The sequence below is a fragment of the Nothobranchius furzeri genome, chromosome 5 (genome assembly GCF_043380555.1).
Source record: "Nothobranchius furzeri strain GRZ-AD chromosome 5, NfurGRZ-RIMD1, whole genome shotgun sequence".
Classification (NCBI taxonomy): domain Eukaryota; kingdom Metazoa; phylum Chordata; class Actinopteri; order Cyprinodontiformes; family Nothobranchiidae; genus Nothobranchius; species Nothobranchius furzeri.
In genome coordinates this window covers 15,095,642-15,112,328 of record NC_091745.1, presented here as the reverse complement: position 1 = coordinate 15,112,328, position 16,687 = coordinate 15,095,642, and the positions used below count along the sequence as shown (strand labels likewise).

The following is a 16,687-nucleotide window of genomic DNA, read 5'->3' as shown; positions in this document are numbered from 1 at the left end:
AATGGATAATTATTCCAGGTCTTCTGTATTCTGTGTAGTTATCACTCTAAACTCTTGATATTAGAGGGATAATTAAGCTTTTCATTAATTACATAGGCCAAAATGTATGAGTTGTACATTTTATCACCTAAAATGCAGCATTACATAGAGGCAGAATAATTTTTCTCTACCAAAAAAATCCTATCACATAAATACATTTCTGTTATACATTTACATATTGTTTTCAAAGAAATTAGTTTTGCCTAATTTCTGTTCTTTTTTCATTACTGAAGGCAGTAGAGGGAGGCCTGCCCTTGATGTCACTAGGGAACAAGTAGACCTCCTCCTGACACAGGGATTTACAGTGAGAGCTATGGCTCGGATCTTGGGATGTTCTGCCTCATATCTGCACAAGAAAATGAAGGGTTTTCACTTGGGATCAAGGAAAAGGTTCACACCAATAACGGATGCAGACCTGGAGGTGAAGATGGTGACACTCCATAACCAGTTTCCCAGAGCTGGGTCAGAAGTGAGTTACAAAATGTTTACCTGAGTAAACCTATTTATGTATTAGAATATATGCTGCGTTTTTTAGTACACTGACACTTTTCTCCTTTCAACTCCATATAGATGATGAGGGCATATCTGCGTTCTGATGGCTTTGTGGTTCCCAGAAGAAGAGTTAGGGAGATCCTGAACCGTATTGACCCATCAGCTGCAGCCCAAAGGTGGAGCCAGACTGTAGCAAGAAGAAGTTACCATGTCCCCCACCCAAACAGTCTATGGCATATTGATGGCCACATGCGTCTCATTCGGTCAGTAATAGTAGTTCAGCCTTCATGTCAGTATTTTGTAAAGTCTATTTTTTAATCACATGAAAATTGAAGTGCAGTTTTATGTCTTATTTAAAAATTGCCATATACTCATGGTAACATTGTAATTATTAGTGTTGTATGGATAATCCTTATTTTGTATTTAATGTGTTACAGATGGGGGTTTGTAACACATGGTTGCATTGATGGAAATTCTCGACTCATCACTTACATTAAGTGCAGCACTGACAACAGTGCTCGGACAGTTTTGACCCACTTTGTCCGAGCAACATGTCTGTACGGACTACCCTCCAGGGTAAGATCTGACCATGGAGGCGAGAACACTCTGGTTGCCCTTCTCATGGCCCTCCTACAAGGCCCAGGAAGACATCTTACTGGTCCATCTGTGCACAACCAACGAATAGAGCGACTTTGGAGAGATGTATTCACACAAGTAGTGCACTACTTTTACAGCCTTTTTTATTCCTATGAAAATGAGCAGATATTGAACCCCTCATCAGACACCCAGAAGATGGCACTCCAAGTTGTTTTCCTTCCAGAAATTCAGGCAAGATTAGACCATTTCCAAAATGCATGGAACCACCACCAAATCAGGTCTGCCAATCAAAGAACCCCAGTGCAACTTTGGATGGAGGGCATGCTGACAAGCGAGTCTGATTCTACGGCACTTGAAGGCATATTTGGACAGGATCCTTACAGCCAAGAGAATCTTGAAACTTGCTTGGCCAGACATGGGTTGCAGTTCAACCAGTTGCAAGCCAACGAGGAAGACATTCATAGGGCTGTTATAGTTTCCCCACCTTTCCATCTGACGCTGAACCAACAGGAGGAGCTAAACAATGCTTTAGCTGGGATGGCAGATCTGAAAAATAAATACCTGGAGTGTGTTAGACGGATGGAGATCTATTTTCAAACCTGAAATGTGTTTCAGGATGCTTTCACACTAGATAACACCTTCTGACACTATGTTAAATGGAACTCATTTGGCCTTTGCCTTTTTTCTTTTATATGTCTACAACAACAGTTAATGTAATTTCTGGGACCAACTGCTTTATTGGTTTTAGAAAACTGCAATGTTTCCCATAAAGTTACTTTGTAAGTTGTCGCTATGTTAGTTTAGAATCTTTTTTCCGCTCGCAATCAAAATTTGTACAGCGCTGTCATACATACATGTCATATGAGAATTCATAATCTTGTGAAGTTTAATATAAAATTTGGGTTACATATAGATAATAGTGGGTTAAATGTAAAATGCCTGTTTTTAGCTTGTGCAATTAAAATTTTGATAATGATCTTAGTGTTTTTGGCTAACAGAACTTTGAGTCCCCCACCACAACTTTATCCACACACAACACAGCTGGATATTACCATAAGTGTTTATTTTCAGGAACAATGTTTCTTTCATTGCAACTTAAATCCATTACCAATAGTCTCATAGTATGGATGCTGGAGAAAAAAATAATTTCAACCATAGCAAATTTAATACATCACTATGCACATATATAAACACAAAAAGCCAGTCACAAACTCCAGGACATTTAAAGAACACACCATTAACAATGTTTTACTGTATTGCAAAAAAAAAATATTGCATGGATCGCAGGAAAAACTCATTGCAACTTGTAATTAAGAAAGAAAAAAATCAACCACCACTACTGGCTTCATGGTTGTGATACTACAGAAAAAAACACAACCGTAAACTCTCTACATCTAAAAGCCAAGGAAAATCAACTATTCAACAAGCAAAATATAACCATCAAAAAATGTTTGCCTAGCACTAGCATTATCTTTATGCTAGTTCATAAAACAAAAAGGACACCACAGTTGCAGTTTTAAGCTCCAGGCCTACTGTTTTAACTTCTGTAGATGAATAGTTCAGACTTTACCAAAACCATGTGAACCCTTTATTGACTCACAAAGCAGGTCATGCAAGTCCTCCTCAGATGTGTCTCTGGGGAGATAAAGACACATTTGGCAGGTTGAAGCGTATGGCAGGCGTCGCTGTCCAGGCTCCTGTGAGTAGAACCCTATGGTTGGTTTTGTAGGAAAGCCCAGGACGGGCACCTCATCTGCACCAGTCATGAAAATCAGGATGTCCTCGTATGTGAGGTCAGTGACCTTGTCTGTCGAAAACAAAACTAAGCCAAATCAACATTTGCATTCTTTTTGAATATTCAGGTACATTTCAAGTAATATTATCTGACATTACTATTACTTTCATTTAGAACTGATGAACTATAATGCTTATCTCCATCATATTTTAAAGACCTAATAATGACTTAGTGCCTTGTAAAACCCAAAACATTCCAAGAGTATTTATTGAAACTTTGAGAATATCAACATCTACAAGAGGAAGAGCTTTCTGCTCCCGTGCGTCCATATTGTGGAATGATCTCCCTCCCTAAATTTGTGAATTATGTAATCTCAATACCGTTAAGTTAAAATGTTGATATCTCTCTCTCATATATATAGATATAGATAGAGAGAGAAACACAGAGACAGACAGACAGAGAGAGAGAAACACACAGAGAGAGAGAGAGAAAGGGAGAGAGAGAGAAACAGAGAGAGAGAGACAGAGGGGGAGAGAGAGAGAGAGAGAGACAGACAGAGACACAGACAGAGAGAGAGAGAGAGAGAGAGAGAGAGACAGATTGCTACTACAAAAATTGTATACCTGATATCTAGTTCCTTTCCATAAAATTTGCATATTGTGATAAACTTCATTATTTTCGGTAAAGTACTGGTAAACACACTTTCACATATTTTAGGTTCATTACACACAACTGCAGTACTTCAAGCCTTGTATTTTTTTAATATTGATGATTTTGGCCTACAAATCATGAAAACACAAAATTCCTTTCTCATAAAATTACCATATCATGAAAAGTCTGTTGTAATCACATCCAGCTGTGTGTAGTTACTCCCCGTGTATATAGACCCTTTTACTACCTACATCATCAAAAGTTGCGCGCGCAGCCTGGCAACGAGTGAAGGCTTCCTCATTCACACTCGATACTAAAACAGCGTTTTAAACCCTTTGTTTTGAAGTTCTGAGCACATAAAAATGTCGGGTTGTTGCGTGTATGGATGCCAGAATCGCTTCTCTTCAAGCAGTGGACTCAAACTTTACAGAATTCCGAAGGGAGCACATCCATTTCAACAAAATCGGAGGCGTCTGTGGCTGCAGGCCATCAAAAGGGTTGATGAAAACTGGACTGAAAACACGATCAGAAATGCTCGAGTTTGTAGCGCCCATTTTATATCAGGTAAGGTAATTATGTACTAAGATTACACCAGAAAGCTGGTTAACGTGTGTTCTATTAAATAAAGTAAGTTGCGTTTGCCGGTTTGCTTTTAAGCAGTCTATTTATAGGCAAGGTTTTCTGTTTTTCCCATCCTAACACAAAGCTCAACTTTGAATAAAATTGCTGCTGCGTGGCTGCAGCATGACCCAAGTCTGGAACATCAAAATTACAGAACTTAACAAATTTATACGCTTTATTTCATGCTTAAAATTAACATTTCATTCTAATTCATCTGTATTTTCCCACTGCATATTAGTATAAACTGTATTTCTCTCAAATTAACACGATTGTACTCTGAGCACGCTAAAAAAAAGAAACCTATGCTATACTCACCCTGCCATGCAGGTACAGTTGGCTGTGACGACGTAGTTCTCTGGTTTGTTTACTATGACCCAAGCCTCGTACATAGCAGTCTTGTGTCCTTGTCTTTGGCTAGGAAGGACTTCTGCCTTCAAGACGCAAAAAGAGTGTATGTCGTGATATTTTACTTTCTATACATGGCCACAGACAACATAGTTGTATGCATCTAACGATTTGTATGCCCGTAGCTTCTCACCTGTTGTCAGGTCGTATTGTCTCATTGAACCTAATGGTTCTCCCCCTTCTGCTCGTCTGGCTACTCCTCTCCCTGTGATCCCTGGACTCTTTTCCTGAGGACCCTCCCAGTGTTCCTGGTTACCCTTTTTGCATTTTTGTCCTTGTCACTTTTCATTAAAATGCCAAAGAAGCACAAAACATCTGCGCCTGGATCCTCACTACCCAATCATGAATTAGCCTAATCATCTGAATCAACTAATTAACTCTAAACAACTGCAAAAGATTCTTGAGGCTTTTAAAAACTCCCAGCTTGGTTCACTACTCAAGACTGCAAATCATGGGTCAGACTGCCGACCTGACTGCTGTCCAGAAGGCCACCATTGGCACCCTCAATTCCCCAGGTCAAGCCACTTTGTAAACAGAAATAGCGGCAGAAGCGCCTGACCTGGGCTACAGAGAAGCAGCACTGGACTGTTACTCAGTGGTCCAAAGTACTTTTTTTCGGATTGAAGGAAATTTTGCATGTCATTTGGAAATCAAGGTGCCAGAGTCTGGAGTAAGACTGTGGAGAGGGAAATGCCAAAATGCCTGAAGTCCAGTGTCAAGTAGCCACAGTCAGTTATGGTCTGGGTTCCATGTCAGCTGCTGGTGTTGGTCAACTGTGTTTTATCAAGGGCAGGGTCAATGCAGCTACTGTAGCTATCAGGAGATTTTGGAGCACTTCATGCTTCCATCTGCGTAATAGCTTTTTGGAGATGAAGATTTCATTTTTCAGCACAACCTGGCACATGGCCACAGTGCCAAAACCACTGGTAAATGGTTTACTGACCATGGTATTACTGTGCTCAATTGGCCTGCCAACTCTCCTGCCCTGAACCCCAGAGAGAATCTGTGGGATATTTGAAATGAAAGTTGACAGATAAAAGTCCCAACACTGGATGAGCATAAGGCCGCTATCGACGCATCCTGGGCCTCCATAACACCTCAGCAGAGCCACAGACTGATTGCCTCCATGCCACGACGCATTGAAGCAGTCATTTAAGCAAAATGATTACCCACATAGTACTGAGTGCATAACTGGACATAATTATTTGAAGGTTGACTTTGTAGTATTAAAAAAACTTCTTTTATTGATCTGACTAAATACCGTAATTCCTCTAATACAGGCCGGTATTCAATTAAAGGCCGGGTCTCCAATTTTGGCCGGTGTCGGAGTCAACCCGGTCTCTTATTGTGGCCGGGTGGAATGTGGTAACAAGTAAGTATAAGCGTCCCAGCGGCAGGGTTATAGTCCCCAGATCAACCAGCAGGAGGCAGTAGAGGTTCACGCAGACCTTTATTGGGCTTTTTCTTCAACGCTTTGTAACGCTACAGACACGATCCTCTATCATGCTCCTACCACACAGAGTCACGGTGTCAGTTAACCATGCTAATTCAACCTGCTTCACAGAACACACATCACCTTCCCTGTGGCTTACATAACACTCACACAACACGCAAATCAGCACATAGGAACTAGCAGAACGATAGGAAACACATATAACACAATACCCAGAATGCACCTGGCTTACAACCCCAGACAGGTCATTACACTATCAAGTTCAAAGAGAATGTGCTGATTATGCTGCAGAACACTCTGGGGAGCAGCAGTAGGGGGTGTATGAACTAGTCAACTTCACTATAGTGACTTTTTATGCCTGTCGTCGACTAGTCGCTGTCACGTGATAATGACCGGCAAGATGCAGCCCTCGGAAAAGACAGCAGCCTGCTATCAGCAGGTGACAAGCTCCTGCGCTCGGGGGCTGGGTGGGGGCAACGCGTTGTGCCAGACTGTAGGTACTGACACGCGATCGTTCATGTCGGTTCATTTCCTTTAATGTTTTCTGTCTTTTTTTTGCGCCTGATGTGTATCACTGCTGTGGAGGGGGGCGCATCACCTTGTCCTCCGACGCACAGATCACTGATGCGGCCGGCAAGCAGGGAGCGCTCAGCTGTTTGCGCGGTCGGTAGATCTGCCTCCTGAGCACGGCCACAGTAACAATCAGGTGTCGCCACCTCAAAAACTAATTTAACACGCGATCGTTCATGTCAGTTCATTTCCTTTAATGTTTTCTGTCTTTTATTTGCGCCTGATGCGTTTCGCTGCATGCTGTGGAGCGGGGCGCTGCGCGCATCACCTTGTCCCCCGACGCACTGATCACTGATACGGCCGCCAAACAGCGAGCGCTCCGCTGTTTTTGCGGTCGGTAGATCTTTTAGAACTGCAGTTCAAAGGTAACTCATGAGGTGAATATATATGAACCCAGGTAGCAGTTTCTCTTTAGGATTGAGAGGAGATGCAGGAAGATAATAAACAGACAGGACTGAAAAATAGTCAAATAAAAACAAGTTAGTTTTTGTACCTGCTGTTGCAACAAACAGACACCATTGAAGGTAATCAGAAGTGAGGAACAGAAAATGAAATAATTATTTTAATGTTTAGAGCAGCAGGAACTCCGAGAGGCTGCAGGCGCATCAGTGAGTTTGGGGCCGCTGCGCAGGGGGAGGGGGCTGAAGCAGGGGGAGGGGGGAGATGGCTGAAGCAGAAACTACCGTTGTTAAAAGAAATGTGTTTAACTTTGAAAATGTGGGCGCAATTTTAATTGTCAAAAACTCCAGCGAACCATTAGTTCATTTTTGCTCAATTTGAAATAGATGTCTGCCTCTAATACTGGCCCTCCTTCCAATAAAGGCCTGGAGCTTGATGAGCTTGAGTCAAATACAGGCCCGGGCCTGTATTAGAGGATTTACGGTACGCTAATTTTTAGAGATAGGAATTTTTTGGTTTTCATGAGCTGTATGCCAAAATCATCAGTATTAAAACAATACTGCTTTAACTACTTCAGTTATGGGCAATGGATCCAAAATATGTGAAAATCTTATGTTAACCAGTACATTACAGAAAATAATTAAGTTTATCACAACATGCTAATTTTTGGGAAAGGACATGTGTATCAGACATAGAAATTTTGTAGTAGCAATCTGCTAGATTGGTCTTATTCTTGCCTCTTCTGCCTTCCTTTAAAACAATGATCTCTGGTGGATGTCAAGTCTGGCATCAAATTCCTGCTTCCCTGTCATTAACTCTTGAGTGTAGGCCCAAAACAGGACCGACTTCTCTACTTCTTACAGTCCCTGTAACATATCCTCCCTTCATAAAATTGTCAAATTAAACTCTGCTTTGATGTTATCCCCATTATTGACAACACTCCTTTTAATGAATGGACAGATACTGGGCCATCAAACCAGAACCGTAGACAACAAACTATGCTTTTACAACAATATCATTTTGGAAAAAAATGTTCTCCTCATATGACACTTGTTTGAAATGATGGAAACCTTGTGATCCATCTATAAATTCCTTATACTTCACTTGGTGCCTGCCAGTTGTATTGAGTACCTGAGTCATGGATCTGCCCATGAGTGCTTCCTAAACAAATTACTAGAATCTTTTCTTATTTTTCATATTTGAGAAGTTTGCAATATTTTCATTGCCACTGTTACTCTGGGGTGCTCCTCTTACTGTCTGAAAAGGGCTGCAAGGCAACAGTATTGTATTTGGTGCTCTAAAAACTATATTTAATTAAATATTGCAATACATACAGTAAATGTAAAACAAAATGTAAAAGAGGTCAGTGTGAAGCCTTATTATATATGCTTAACCACTAGTCTACAACAACTTGTAATAACTACCTTCGATTTTATTGAGGATCATCTCAAAGTTGAATGCCGTTTCCTCCTCTGCTTCCCGTACATTGGTCCCTTTCTCCCCACTGTAGGTGTACAGGTATAGGGCCTTAAATGCTCCCTTTGACATTGGTTCTTGCATGTTTGTGAAGATTGGGAGAAATGCAATCCAGTTGCATTTAATGAGGTCCCAGAGTCTTCCGCAGCTGCTGATTCCCTCAGTGAATTGGTTTATCATCTTTGTTGACCTACAACAACAACAAAAAAAGAATGTAAAAAAAATTACCCCACGGTAATGAATTACATAAACATAACACAAAAAACATGGAGTGCAAACAAATGAGCTATAAGGCCTTGGTCCCACATTGGCATGGTGAGGGGAGCTTCCTGATGATGGCATGATTGGCAGGCAGTGTATTGTGTGCATGAGGAGGGATGGTCAGTAAGTGGTGCAATATTAACATAACAGATCCCAAAGTGAACAAATAAATATACTTTCACAACAGAAAAAAAGGGTTTATAAATAGAATAATAATGTCAATGAAACCCTACTGGTACCAACTATCTACTGAGGATGAGCTTAACCCAGTAATGTATCCGTAGACCCTGATGTCCTCATATCTATAACTGTGTGTGAGCATATAGGTTTTACCCATGGAAGTGTTTCATAGATGGCAGGGCCGTTTCTTCCTATAGGCAGACTGTGCAGTTGCACAGGGCCCCCAAGCCACTAGGGGGGCGACAAAGCAGCTGTAGGTCAATTGTGACTTTCCCCACTCCCATACGATTTTTTTTTTTTTTTCAAATTAAAATCAATTCAAAAGTTGTTTAAAAAAGCAATCTGGCAGGTTAAAGTCTGGTCTTTCTTTTATAAATCAGATTATTTGTAACCATCTTTCAATGGGGAAAAGGACTGAAGCTCGTCTCACTGGAACTGAGCTGCGTCACTGGTGCATTCAGGAGCGTTGGACGGTGAGTTCAATAACGTAGGATGTTTAAAATTTATAAGAAAAACATTAAGAAATAATACCATAAGGCTGAAACATCTGTTTAATGGCATTTGGCAAACAATATTTGGCCCATAGTAAATATGTTCTACCTATTTTCCCAAAAGTACTACAAAATAAACTAACAAACTATATTCTCTCTATTAATTTAATCATCTTAAGATAGCAGCAACTGAAAACTGGAACTTTTGTTTAAAAGATCTTGGATGCCCATTTGCAGTTTGATATCTTGAAAATTTTGTATCAGTTCCCAATATAATATATAAATGAACTCATTCCAGAGTCTTTTCTTGAAGACAAAATCACATCTCCCTGAAGCTACTGTTTGAAAATTATATTGTTTAAATATGCATAACCAAATAGATAAGAGTATTTCCTCCTGTTTTCTTATTATACTTGCCCTTGAATGGTAAATCCTACTACAGTACTACCACAATTTTTTTTTGCTAACTGGTTTTATTGATATTGGAGATTAGCCGAGACAGAAAACAGCAGCTATACAAATTGTGTTCCTCTCTTGATCAAAATAAAATGTAAATCAAAAATAACGAATTATTATAGTTAGTTATTTTTCTTAGCATAGTTAGTTACTTAGATCTCAAAACACGCCCTAACCACAGGGTGACCAACCATCCTCTTTACAAGGACATTTTTACATTCTATTAACACAGATAGAGAGAGAGATATAGATAGATAGACATGGAGAGAGATAGAGAGGAATATATATATATATATATATATATATATATATAGAGAGAGAGAGAGACAAATACCCAAAAGTGTATGGGAGATGTAAGAAGTGGTATGAAGTCGGGTGTGTGTGTGTACTGTATGGATGTGTATGCTGCAGTGTTAGGATGTGGGATAGAATAACAAAAGGTCCATGACAGAGGGAGTAAAAACTGCTGAAAATTCAATTTGTGTGTTTTGTGTGTGTAGTGCAGTGTGTTATGTCTTCATGAGTGCTGAGGAGTCCATTTCCATTTTAAGTGCAAATACATTACCTCAAGAAAATGTAGTGTTTCACTACATAGGAGTATATCTTGGGGACTTCTTCCAGCTTAGCGTTGAACACACCTGGGAACCCACAGTCTGCAATCCACTCTCCCAGGTCCCTTTTAAGCATTGAAAGATCCTCACAGGTCTGGCACTGTAAAACCTTCAATCAAATTATATTATTGTTAGCCAAGTTCACCACTACATGGGGAAAACGTACCAAAAATGAGTGTTACCCTTTTTAGTTTTTCCTGCACGTCCGGGTCTGGCAAAAGAGAAGGATTGAAGTGTTCTAATGGGGGATCCTGGCCACACATCATCTGGTACAAATTTGGATCCAGGGCCTTTATCCCTGGACCACCATGAGCTAAAGACCAGCCAATAAGCTTTCCACCCTGGAAGAACTTATTTTGTTCAAGTGCAGACTGGTCGTAAGCAAAGAATACTTGTCCAGCTCTGCCTTCAAATATCCCAAGGGTTGACTGTACTTCAATCATTAGTAGTCTGGGAAAAAGTAAACAAGACTTAATGCAAAGTTCAATTGAAAACATGTGTAGTAGAAACATAATGACAGCTTGATGAGAAAAAGTAACATTATAGAAATAAAATGTAATTGAAGGAAGCAAAGTTACACCAGTAAAAGGGAATACTAGACTAGTTCTGTGTCACTTGAGTTTTGAAGGCACATTAAATGTAGAATTGTGTCAGAATAATAAAAATACCTCAGATAGGAGTACAGTGCAATTTCATAAGACTTTGAAGACAAGTGTGCTATTCTGATGCCATGTAAAAACAACCCAAAAATGTATCATTAAGGCCATTAGAAAAATTTTTACCGAAAAAATTCACGCTGGGGCCCACCCATATCATCCGCTTCTTCTCCGAAGAATTCTATTTCCGGTGAGTCATTCCAAGAGAAACTTAAACGTGACATTGCCCTGATGGCCGTATCCAGAAGCTTTCGCCTTCTGATGCAGATCTTTTGCACTAGTCCTGAGAGGTTGTCCTCTTGGAATTGTTTTAAGAGGACAGCTACATCCTCTTCAACCTGAATGAAAGACAACATTATTTATAAAAACTGCAATGTTTGGGACTTCTTTTTGCCCTGTAATTAAATTCCATACGATGCAAGGAGAGGCTGAAAACGAATCAAATGTTCATTTTCAACTTTCGGCCGAAAGACCTGAACCACCGAAACAACACGGACGAAACATGATGTCATTGTTTACAGTCTATTCTGCCTCGATACGTTCCATCTTCCAGAACTAAAGGCTTGGTTTCTGCTAGTATCGAGAGGCTGAACCGCTGTGCTTAGATGACGCTACATATGCTAACCGTTGCTACAGCTAACAGAACACAGCTATCTAGCCACCAGCGTCTGAACGACCGAATGGGTTTGCTTTGCTGCTCGCTACGGCTGCAGCAGACTGTAGAAATGTTAACGGTGTGGGTCAATTCGCGTCCCAATTTGAATGTATGTGGTGGCTCTACTTTCTACACGCTATGAGTCAGCTCTAGAATTTTTATCAGAGCAGAGAGGAAAATATTTCTTCTAGAGTTTTTCAGCAGCTGGCACACAACATTTGTCGTGCATTACCACCACCTTCTAGAATGGAGTGTGGGCCAGGCATTGCAGTTGCTTAAAAAGACTTATTTCTACTTATTTTACCGTCTTTCTCCTGCCATTAAGTTTTAAGCCCATCATTTATTGATTTTTTTTATAATTATTTTTTTAATGTGTACATGAATGGAGGCAAGCAAAACATTTTATTTAAAATTGTATTTCATATTTATTCATAATTAAATATTTATGCAGCACATGTCAGTGCTGCATGATAGTTTCATAGTTTTGTTTAACTGCAATGCCTTGATTTTAGTGAGGTTGGAACTCATCATAGCACTAAACACTATGGTTCTAATTATTTACATCTTTCTTTTGGTTTCAGTTTTCGGCCTTGGCTTTCTCATTTTCAGTTTCGGCATAGAATTTTCATTTCGGTGCATCCCTAGTATCCACCCAAAAGGAAACATATGCACAATGAGGGATCCCTTACACTGCACACAGTAACAACACGATAGTGATTGCTACATCGAGTTATTACTTACATCTCCTAAAACATTTTTAAATGCACTTGCACAAACACACAATGTTATGCCATACAGTATCTTCCCAGCATATTTTAAAATGCACATCACTTACCAATGGCAGATTTTCTCTTTCCATAGGCAGTTCCACAATGTCATCGTCTTCCTCCTCCTCATCTGAATCTATAAAGAAATCAGTTGCAGGGTTCCTGAGAAAAAATGAAATTGCTTTAACTTGCGCCTTTATCCCCTATTAAAATATTTTTGTAGAGTGGTTAGTCTTGTATTAATCAATACATTACAAAAACTGAAAATGTGTACCAGATAAAAGATCCAAGTCAAAGCTATATATTTGGTATTGATGTTATTTTCACATTATTTGTGCAATATTGAACTATAGGCAATCAAATGGAGAGTGTGAACATGTGACATACTGCCCCACCAAGGGGTATGTCTCATATGGGTTAAGATGTCACAATGGATTTTGCAAATACTAAAACAAATAGACAATTACTGTTGTGCTTATTTTTTACTTTTACTGTTAAAATTGAAGTCAAGAACAGACTGTTTATCATTGTGTAACGGTTTTGGAAATTATTCTAGGTCCTAAATGAGGAGCTTCAGCAAAGCTGTATGGCTTACCAGTGTGCCAAACACCAAACACTCACTGCTTCCTGGTAGTGAGGATCAGCTTCAAGTCAGGTTAACATGGACCGACTCACAGTAGCATAGAGCAATGTTTTAAAGGGAAATCAAGAGCTGCTAACTCTTGAACAGCCATAAAGCTGGAAGAGCCGAGCTGAATGTTTGAATCAGCACTTTAGGAGCAGCAGCTGGTAATCAACTGGGGCACACACCTTTTAAGGGGCGTGTCCAACCACGAGGCGCACTACTCCTGCAGCTCTCGGTCACCTGGTCTGGGTTACAATTGGCTTTCAAGAAGTTATTAAGTGTGGCCATCAAAATGGACAAGGACACAGAATAATATAGCAAACACAGACTGGATGAAAGTCCAGACTGCCTAAAAGGCCTTTTTAGCATTTCTTTAATGAGTCAGAGTGGTTGCCTTGCTTTTTCTTGTTTAATAGCAATCACAGAAGAGACTAACGGTGCCGACACACCGCACGCAATTCTGGCAAAAAAAAACAAACACCTCTGTTCAGATGCACCACTTGACACACCTTGCCGCACGTGCAGGACGAGTTAAACACGCAGCTACAGTAATGTAAATATTTTGACTGATTTGGACAGGCGTCTAGGCGGACATGCGAGGATCTATTGATAGCGCATATACTGTATATGTAGATGTGGGAGTAACTAAACCGTGTGTAGAACACCACTGCTATGTTAGTAATTTATTTTAGACAGTATCTACAGTATTTCCATCTGATTGCAGATGTCAGTCAGAGGCTGAGCAGCGCGATTCATTTTAAGTCCGCACTGATTGTTGCCTGCTGGCGCTCTCACAGCTGTGGAGGGGCTTCGCTCGTTTCAGTAGTCGGAGCTGTGGCGCCGGCGTAGGAGCAAACGGCAAAGGAGGAGCTAAATAAATAATCAGTTGTTTTTCTTTTTGTGATCGTTGAAAACCCCGATCGTAATACAGATTAAAATTCAATTAATCGCCCAACCAATGTTCAATGTAACTCAATTGGGAAAATTACATAAACATCTTCTCCTAGGGATTTGAATGTAAAGACCCCAAAATTGATCAGCATCCTCACAAAACATTAAGATAAAAATCTTTCAAAGGACTGCTGCCTCAAAGCGTGTGTGCGTGGCATATAATTAATGTCTGCATAAACACAAACACAATTAAAAAGTTCTCCCACTTATAAAGTCCCAGCACGAGGAAACTTGGCGCGGTGCATCATCTCAAAGTTTTTGACAGCACACAGTGGTTAATTTCTAACCTCATGTAAACCCTGCCCCCTGAGAGCTATAAGTGTAATACTTTGCCTTACGACTAAGACACACCTGCTGAGGAAGTGCTGCAAATCACCCGGAGGCGATGCGCTAGCGAAATTTGGCCGTTGCTCGTTAGCTCATACCAGACACTCACATTTCAGCTGTGATCGAGGTGTGCTCCTGCAGAGGGCTGGTTTCTTTCTCCAACACAGGTAACCAGAGAGCATCTGCCTCCCCCTTTCTATGCCCACTATGTACAGTGAAGCCAAACATAATGGTGAAAGACTGAAAACCATATCCAGACACGATGAAAGAGGGCAGGGCTCAAGTTGCGTGGAGAAGTCTGACGTCATGCCATGGAAATACGTTAAAAATACTTGGCAGGGTCAGACTGGGTAATTGGTTCCAATGAAAGGCTAATTAGCTTCCTTAACCAAATAGCCTTATTTCATTTACATTTGTAGCTACTCCATTGTTTTGTGTGAACAAGGCTTACGTTTCCAATATGGGGTATGACTTACCTATATGACATCGGCTGGGGCCCCCGTGACTGTCCTTCAATCACCTTCAAAGAACAACCATTGCATGGTAAAAATGTTTTTCAAGGAAGCGGGCAATGTTTGGAGTATATTTCCCACTGTAAAATTATATCTAAAAGTTTTTACATGAGTCTTTATAAAATAAAATAATTAAGAAGGGGATGATGTGTTTAAACTTTCTCACGGGTCCACATTTTATCTTATGGAGCTTTGAGAGCTTCTACTTCTTGCATTAAAATGAATGTTGGAATTTACCTGTTGTATGTCCATGGCCATTGTGTGAGAAGATGTGGATTGAGGAACTGCAAGTGATGCAGCTGAACAAGATGCCAATGGTAGTTGGGTAAGAGTTGGGCTAGCAGCAGCATCTGTTCGGGTAAGAGTTGGGCTAGCAGCAGCATCTGTTCGGGTCAGAGGTGGGCTAGCAGCAGTATCTGTTTGGGTCAGACGTGGGCTAGCAGCAGTATCTGTTTGGGTCAGAGGTGGGCTAGCAGCAGTATCTGTTTGGGTCAGAGGTGGGCTAGCAGCAGTATCTGCTGGACCGCTGGCAGACGATGAGGCAATGGACACAGAAGATGAAGAAGCAGATGACAACTCATCAGCTGTGTCAGGCACAGTTGATAGAGATGTTTCTGAGACCTGTATGGACAGACGCAGAGAGTGCTACGAGTAATGTTAGTGTTACAAAAAGTAAAACCAATGCAGTTATAACAAACATATTAATCACCTGCTGTGGTAGTGTAATGCTAGTGTGGGGAATAATGTAAAGCCTGCTTCGGCACACTGCTTTCCTCAGGTCCTTCAGTGTACTTGCTTGAATTTTGGTTAGAACCCTTGCCTTGTCTGCCTTTGCAATGTTGAATCAAATCACATTTAGACTAACTTGGGGATAACTGTGACAGATGTAGTTGTTGAACTCTGTGAGAGTCCATGAAAGTGGTACAAAACACTCCCGAGCGACAGGCCCAGGCACATCATGTTTGGGTACCCCTGCAAAATAATTTGAGCAAAACAATAATTATTATGCTGATACTGTACTGTTTCATAGTTACTTTCTGAACCAAAAAACTATGCTGTTGCTGTATACCACATAACACAGCCACATCAACAGATAACTTTCATACAATAACACCGGAAAACCCAAATTTATATAATTAAACCAAAAAAGCACTCAGAGTACAGACCTCCACCAATAGACCTCCACCTCCAATATACCTTTCACTTTTGTTCTCCAAACATACAAAATATTTTGGTCAGACAGTGAGCCTTGTAACCAGTAAAAGCATGTATGGATCACCACCAAAATTTACTCACCTGTTCCTGGTACTATTGCGTACACTTCCTGAAAATGTCATCCAAAATAAGTTCACAACCTTTTGAGTTACTTGCTAACAAACAGACATACAAACTCCGGCGAAAACATTACCTACTTGGAGGAGTTAAAAAGATGAAGTGTGTTCATTACCTAAGCCTTGTCTGGTTAATTTACTGCACTCAGACGGTGTTGGAAGAACAACAGCATTGGCATTTGGCAAAAGGAATAGCTTCACTCTCCAATGTGCAGCATTAGGTGTTTGTGAGACCACTGGAAGGAAAGAACATAATATTGAAATGTGCTTACAGTTCAAGTGACCCAGGTAACACAGTCACAGTAGAAGTCACAATTTATACAACCGTATAGGGCTTGACAACAACCACAGCCGATAACACTCAGATGCAAATCGTGGTCGGGAAAAAAAAATACATATATACAGGTCCTTTCCAGAGATTAATGG

The 16,687-nt window shown here is 40.5% G+C and overlaps 1 protein-coding gene across 2 annotated transcripts; it reads right to left on the bottom strand.

Annotated features, from left to right (window-relative positions):
* Positions 1 to 2,174: 2,174 nt before the first annotated feature.
* LOC139069982 (G2/M phase-specific E3 ubiquitin-protein ligase-like) lies at positions 2,175 to 13,308 on the bottom strand. Of its 2 annotated transcripts, none has more exons than XM_070551477.1 (7): positions 13,111 to 13,308; positions 12,584 to 12,651; positions 11,220 to 11,431; positions 10,620 to 10,887; positions 10,392 to 10,546; positions 8,387 to 8,628; positions 2,175 to 2,935 (listed from the first exon to the last, which is right to left on the bottom strand). In XM_070551477.1, the coding sequence occupies exons 2-7, from the start codon at positions 12,605 to 12,607 to the stop codon at positions 2,688 to 2,690; spliced, it is 1,149 nt and encodes a 382-aa protein (XP_070407578.1). In that variant the 5' UTR covers positions 12,608 to 12,651; positions 13,111 to 13,308; the 3' UTR covers positions 2,175 to 2,687. The 2 variants fall into 2 exon arrangements, with proteins under 2 accessions (XP_070407578.1, XP_070407577.1); XM_070551476.1 differs by having other exon boundaries at positions 12,584 to 12,677; positions 13,111 to 13,307.
* Positions 13,309 to 16,687: the final 3,379 nt, after the last annotated feature.

Bases quoted from the DNA above. Each gene is read 5' to 3' on its own strand.
- LOC139069982 (XM_070551477.1), bottom strand. From the start codon at position 12,607: ATGGAAAGAGAAAATCTGCCATTG. The intron at 10,888-11,219 runs GTAAAAATTTTT...ACTTTTTCCCAG, and splicing joins CCCCAGCGTGAATTTTTTCG to ACTACTAATGATTGAAGTAC. The intron at 10,547-10,619 runs GTAACACTCATT...ATTTGATTGAAG, and splicing joins TGCAGGAAAAACTAAAAAGG to GTTTTACAGTGCCAGACCTG.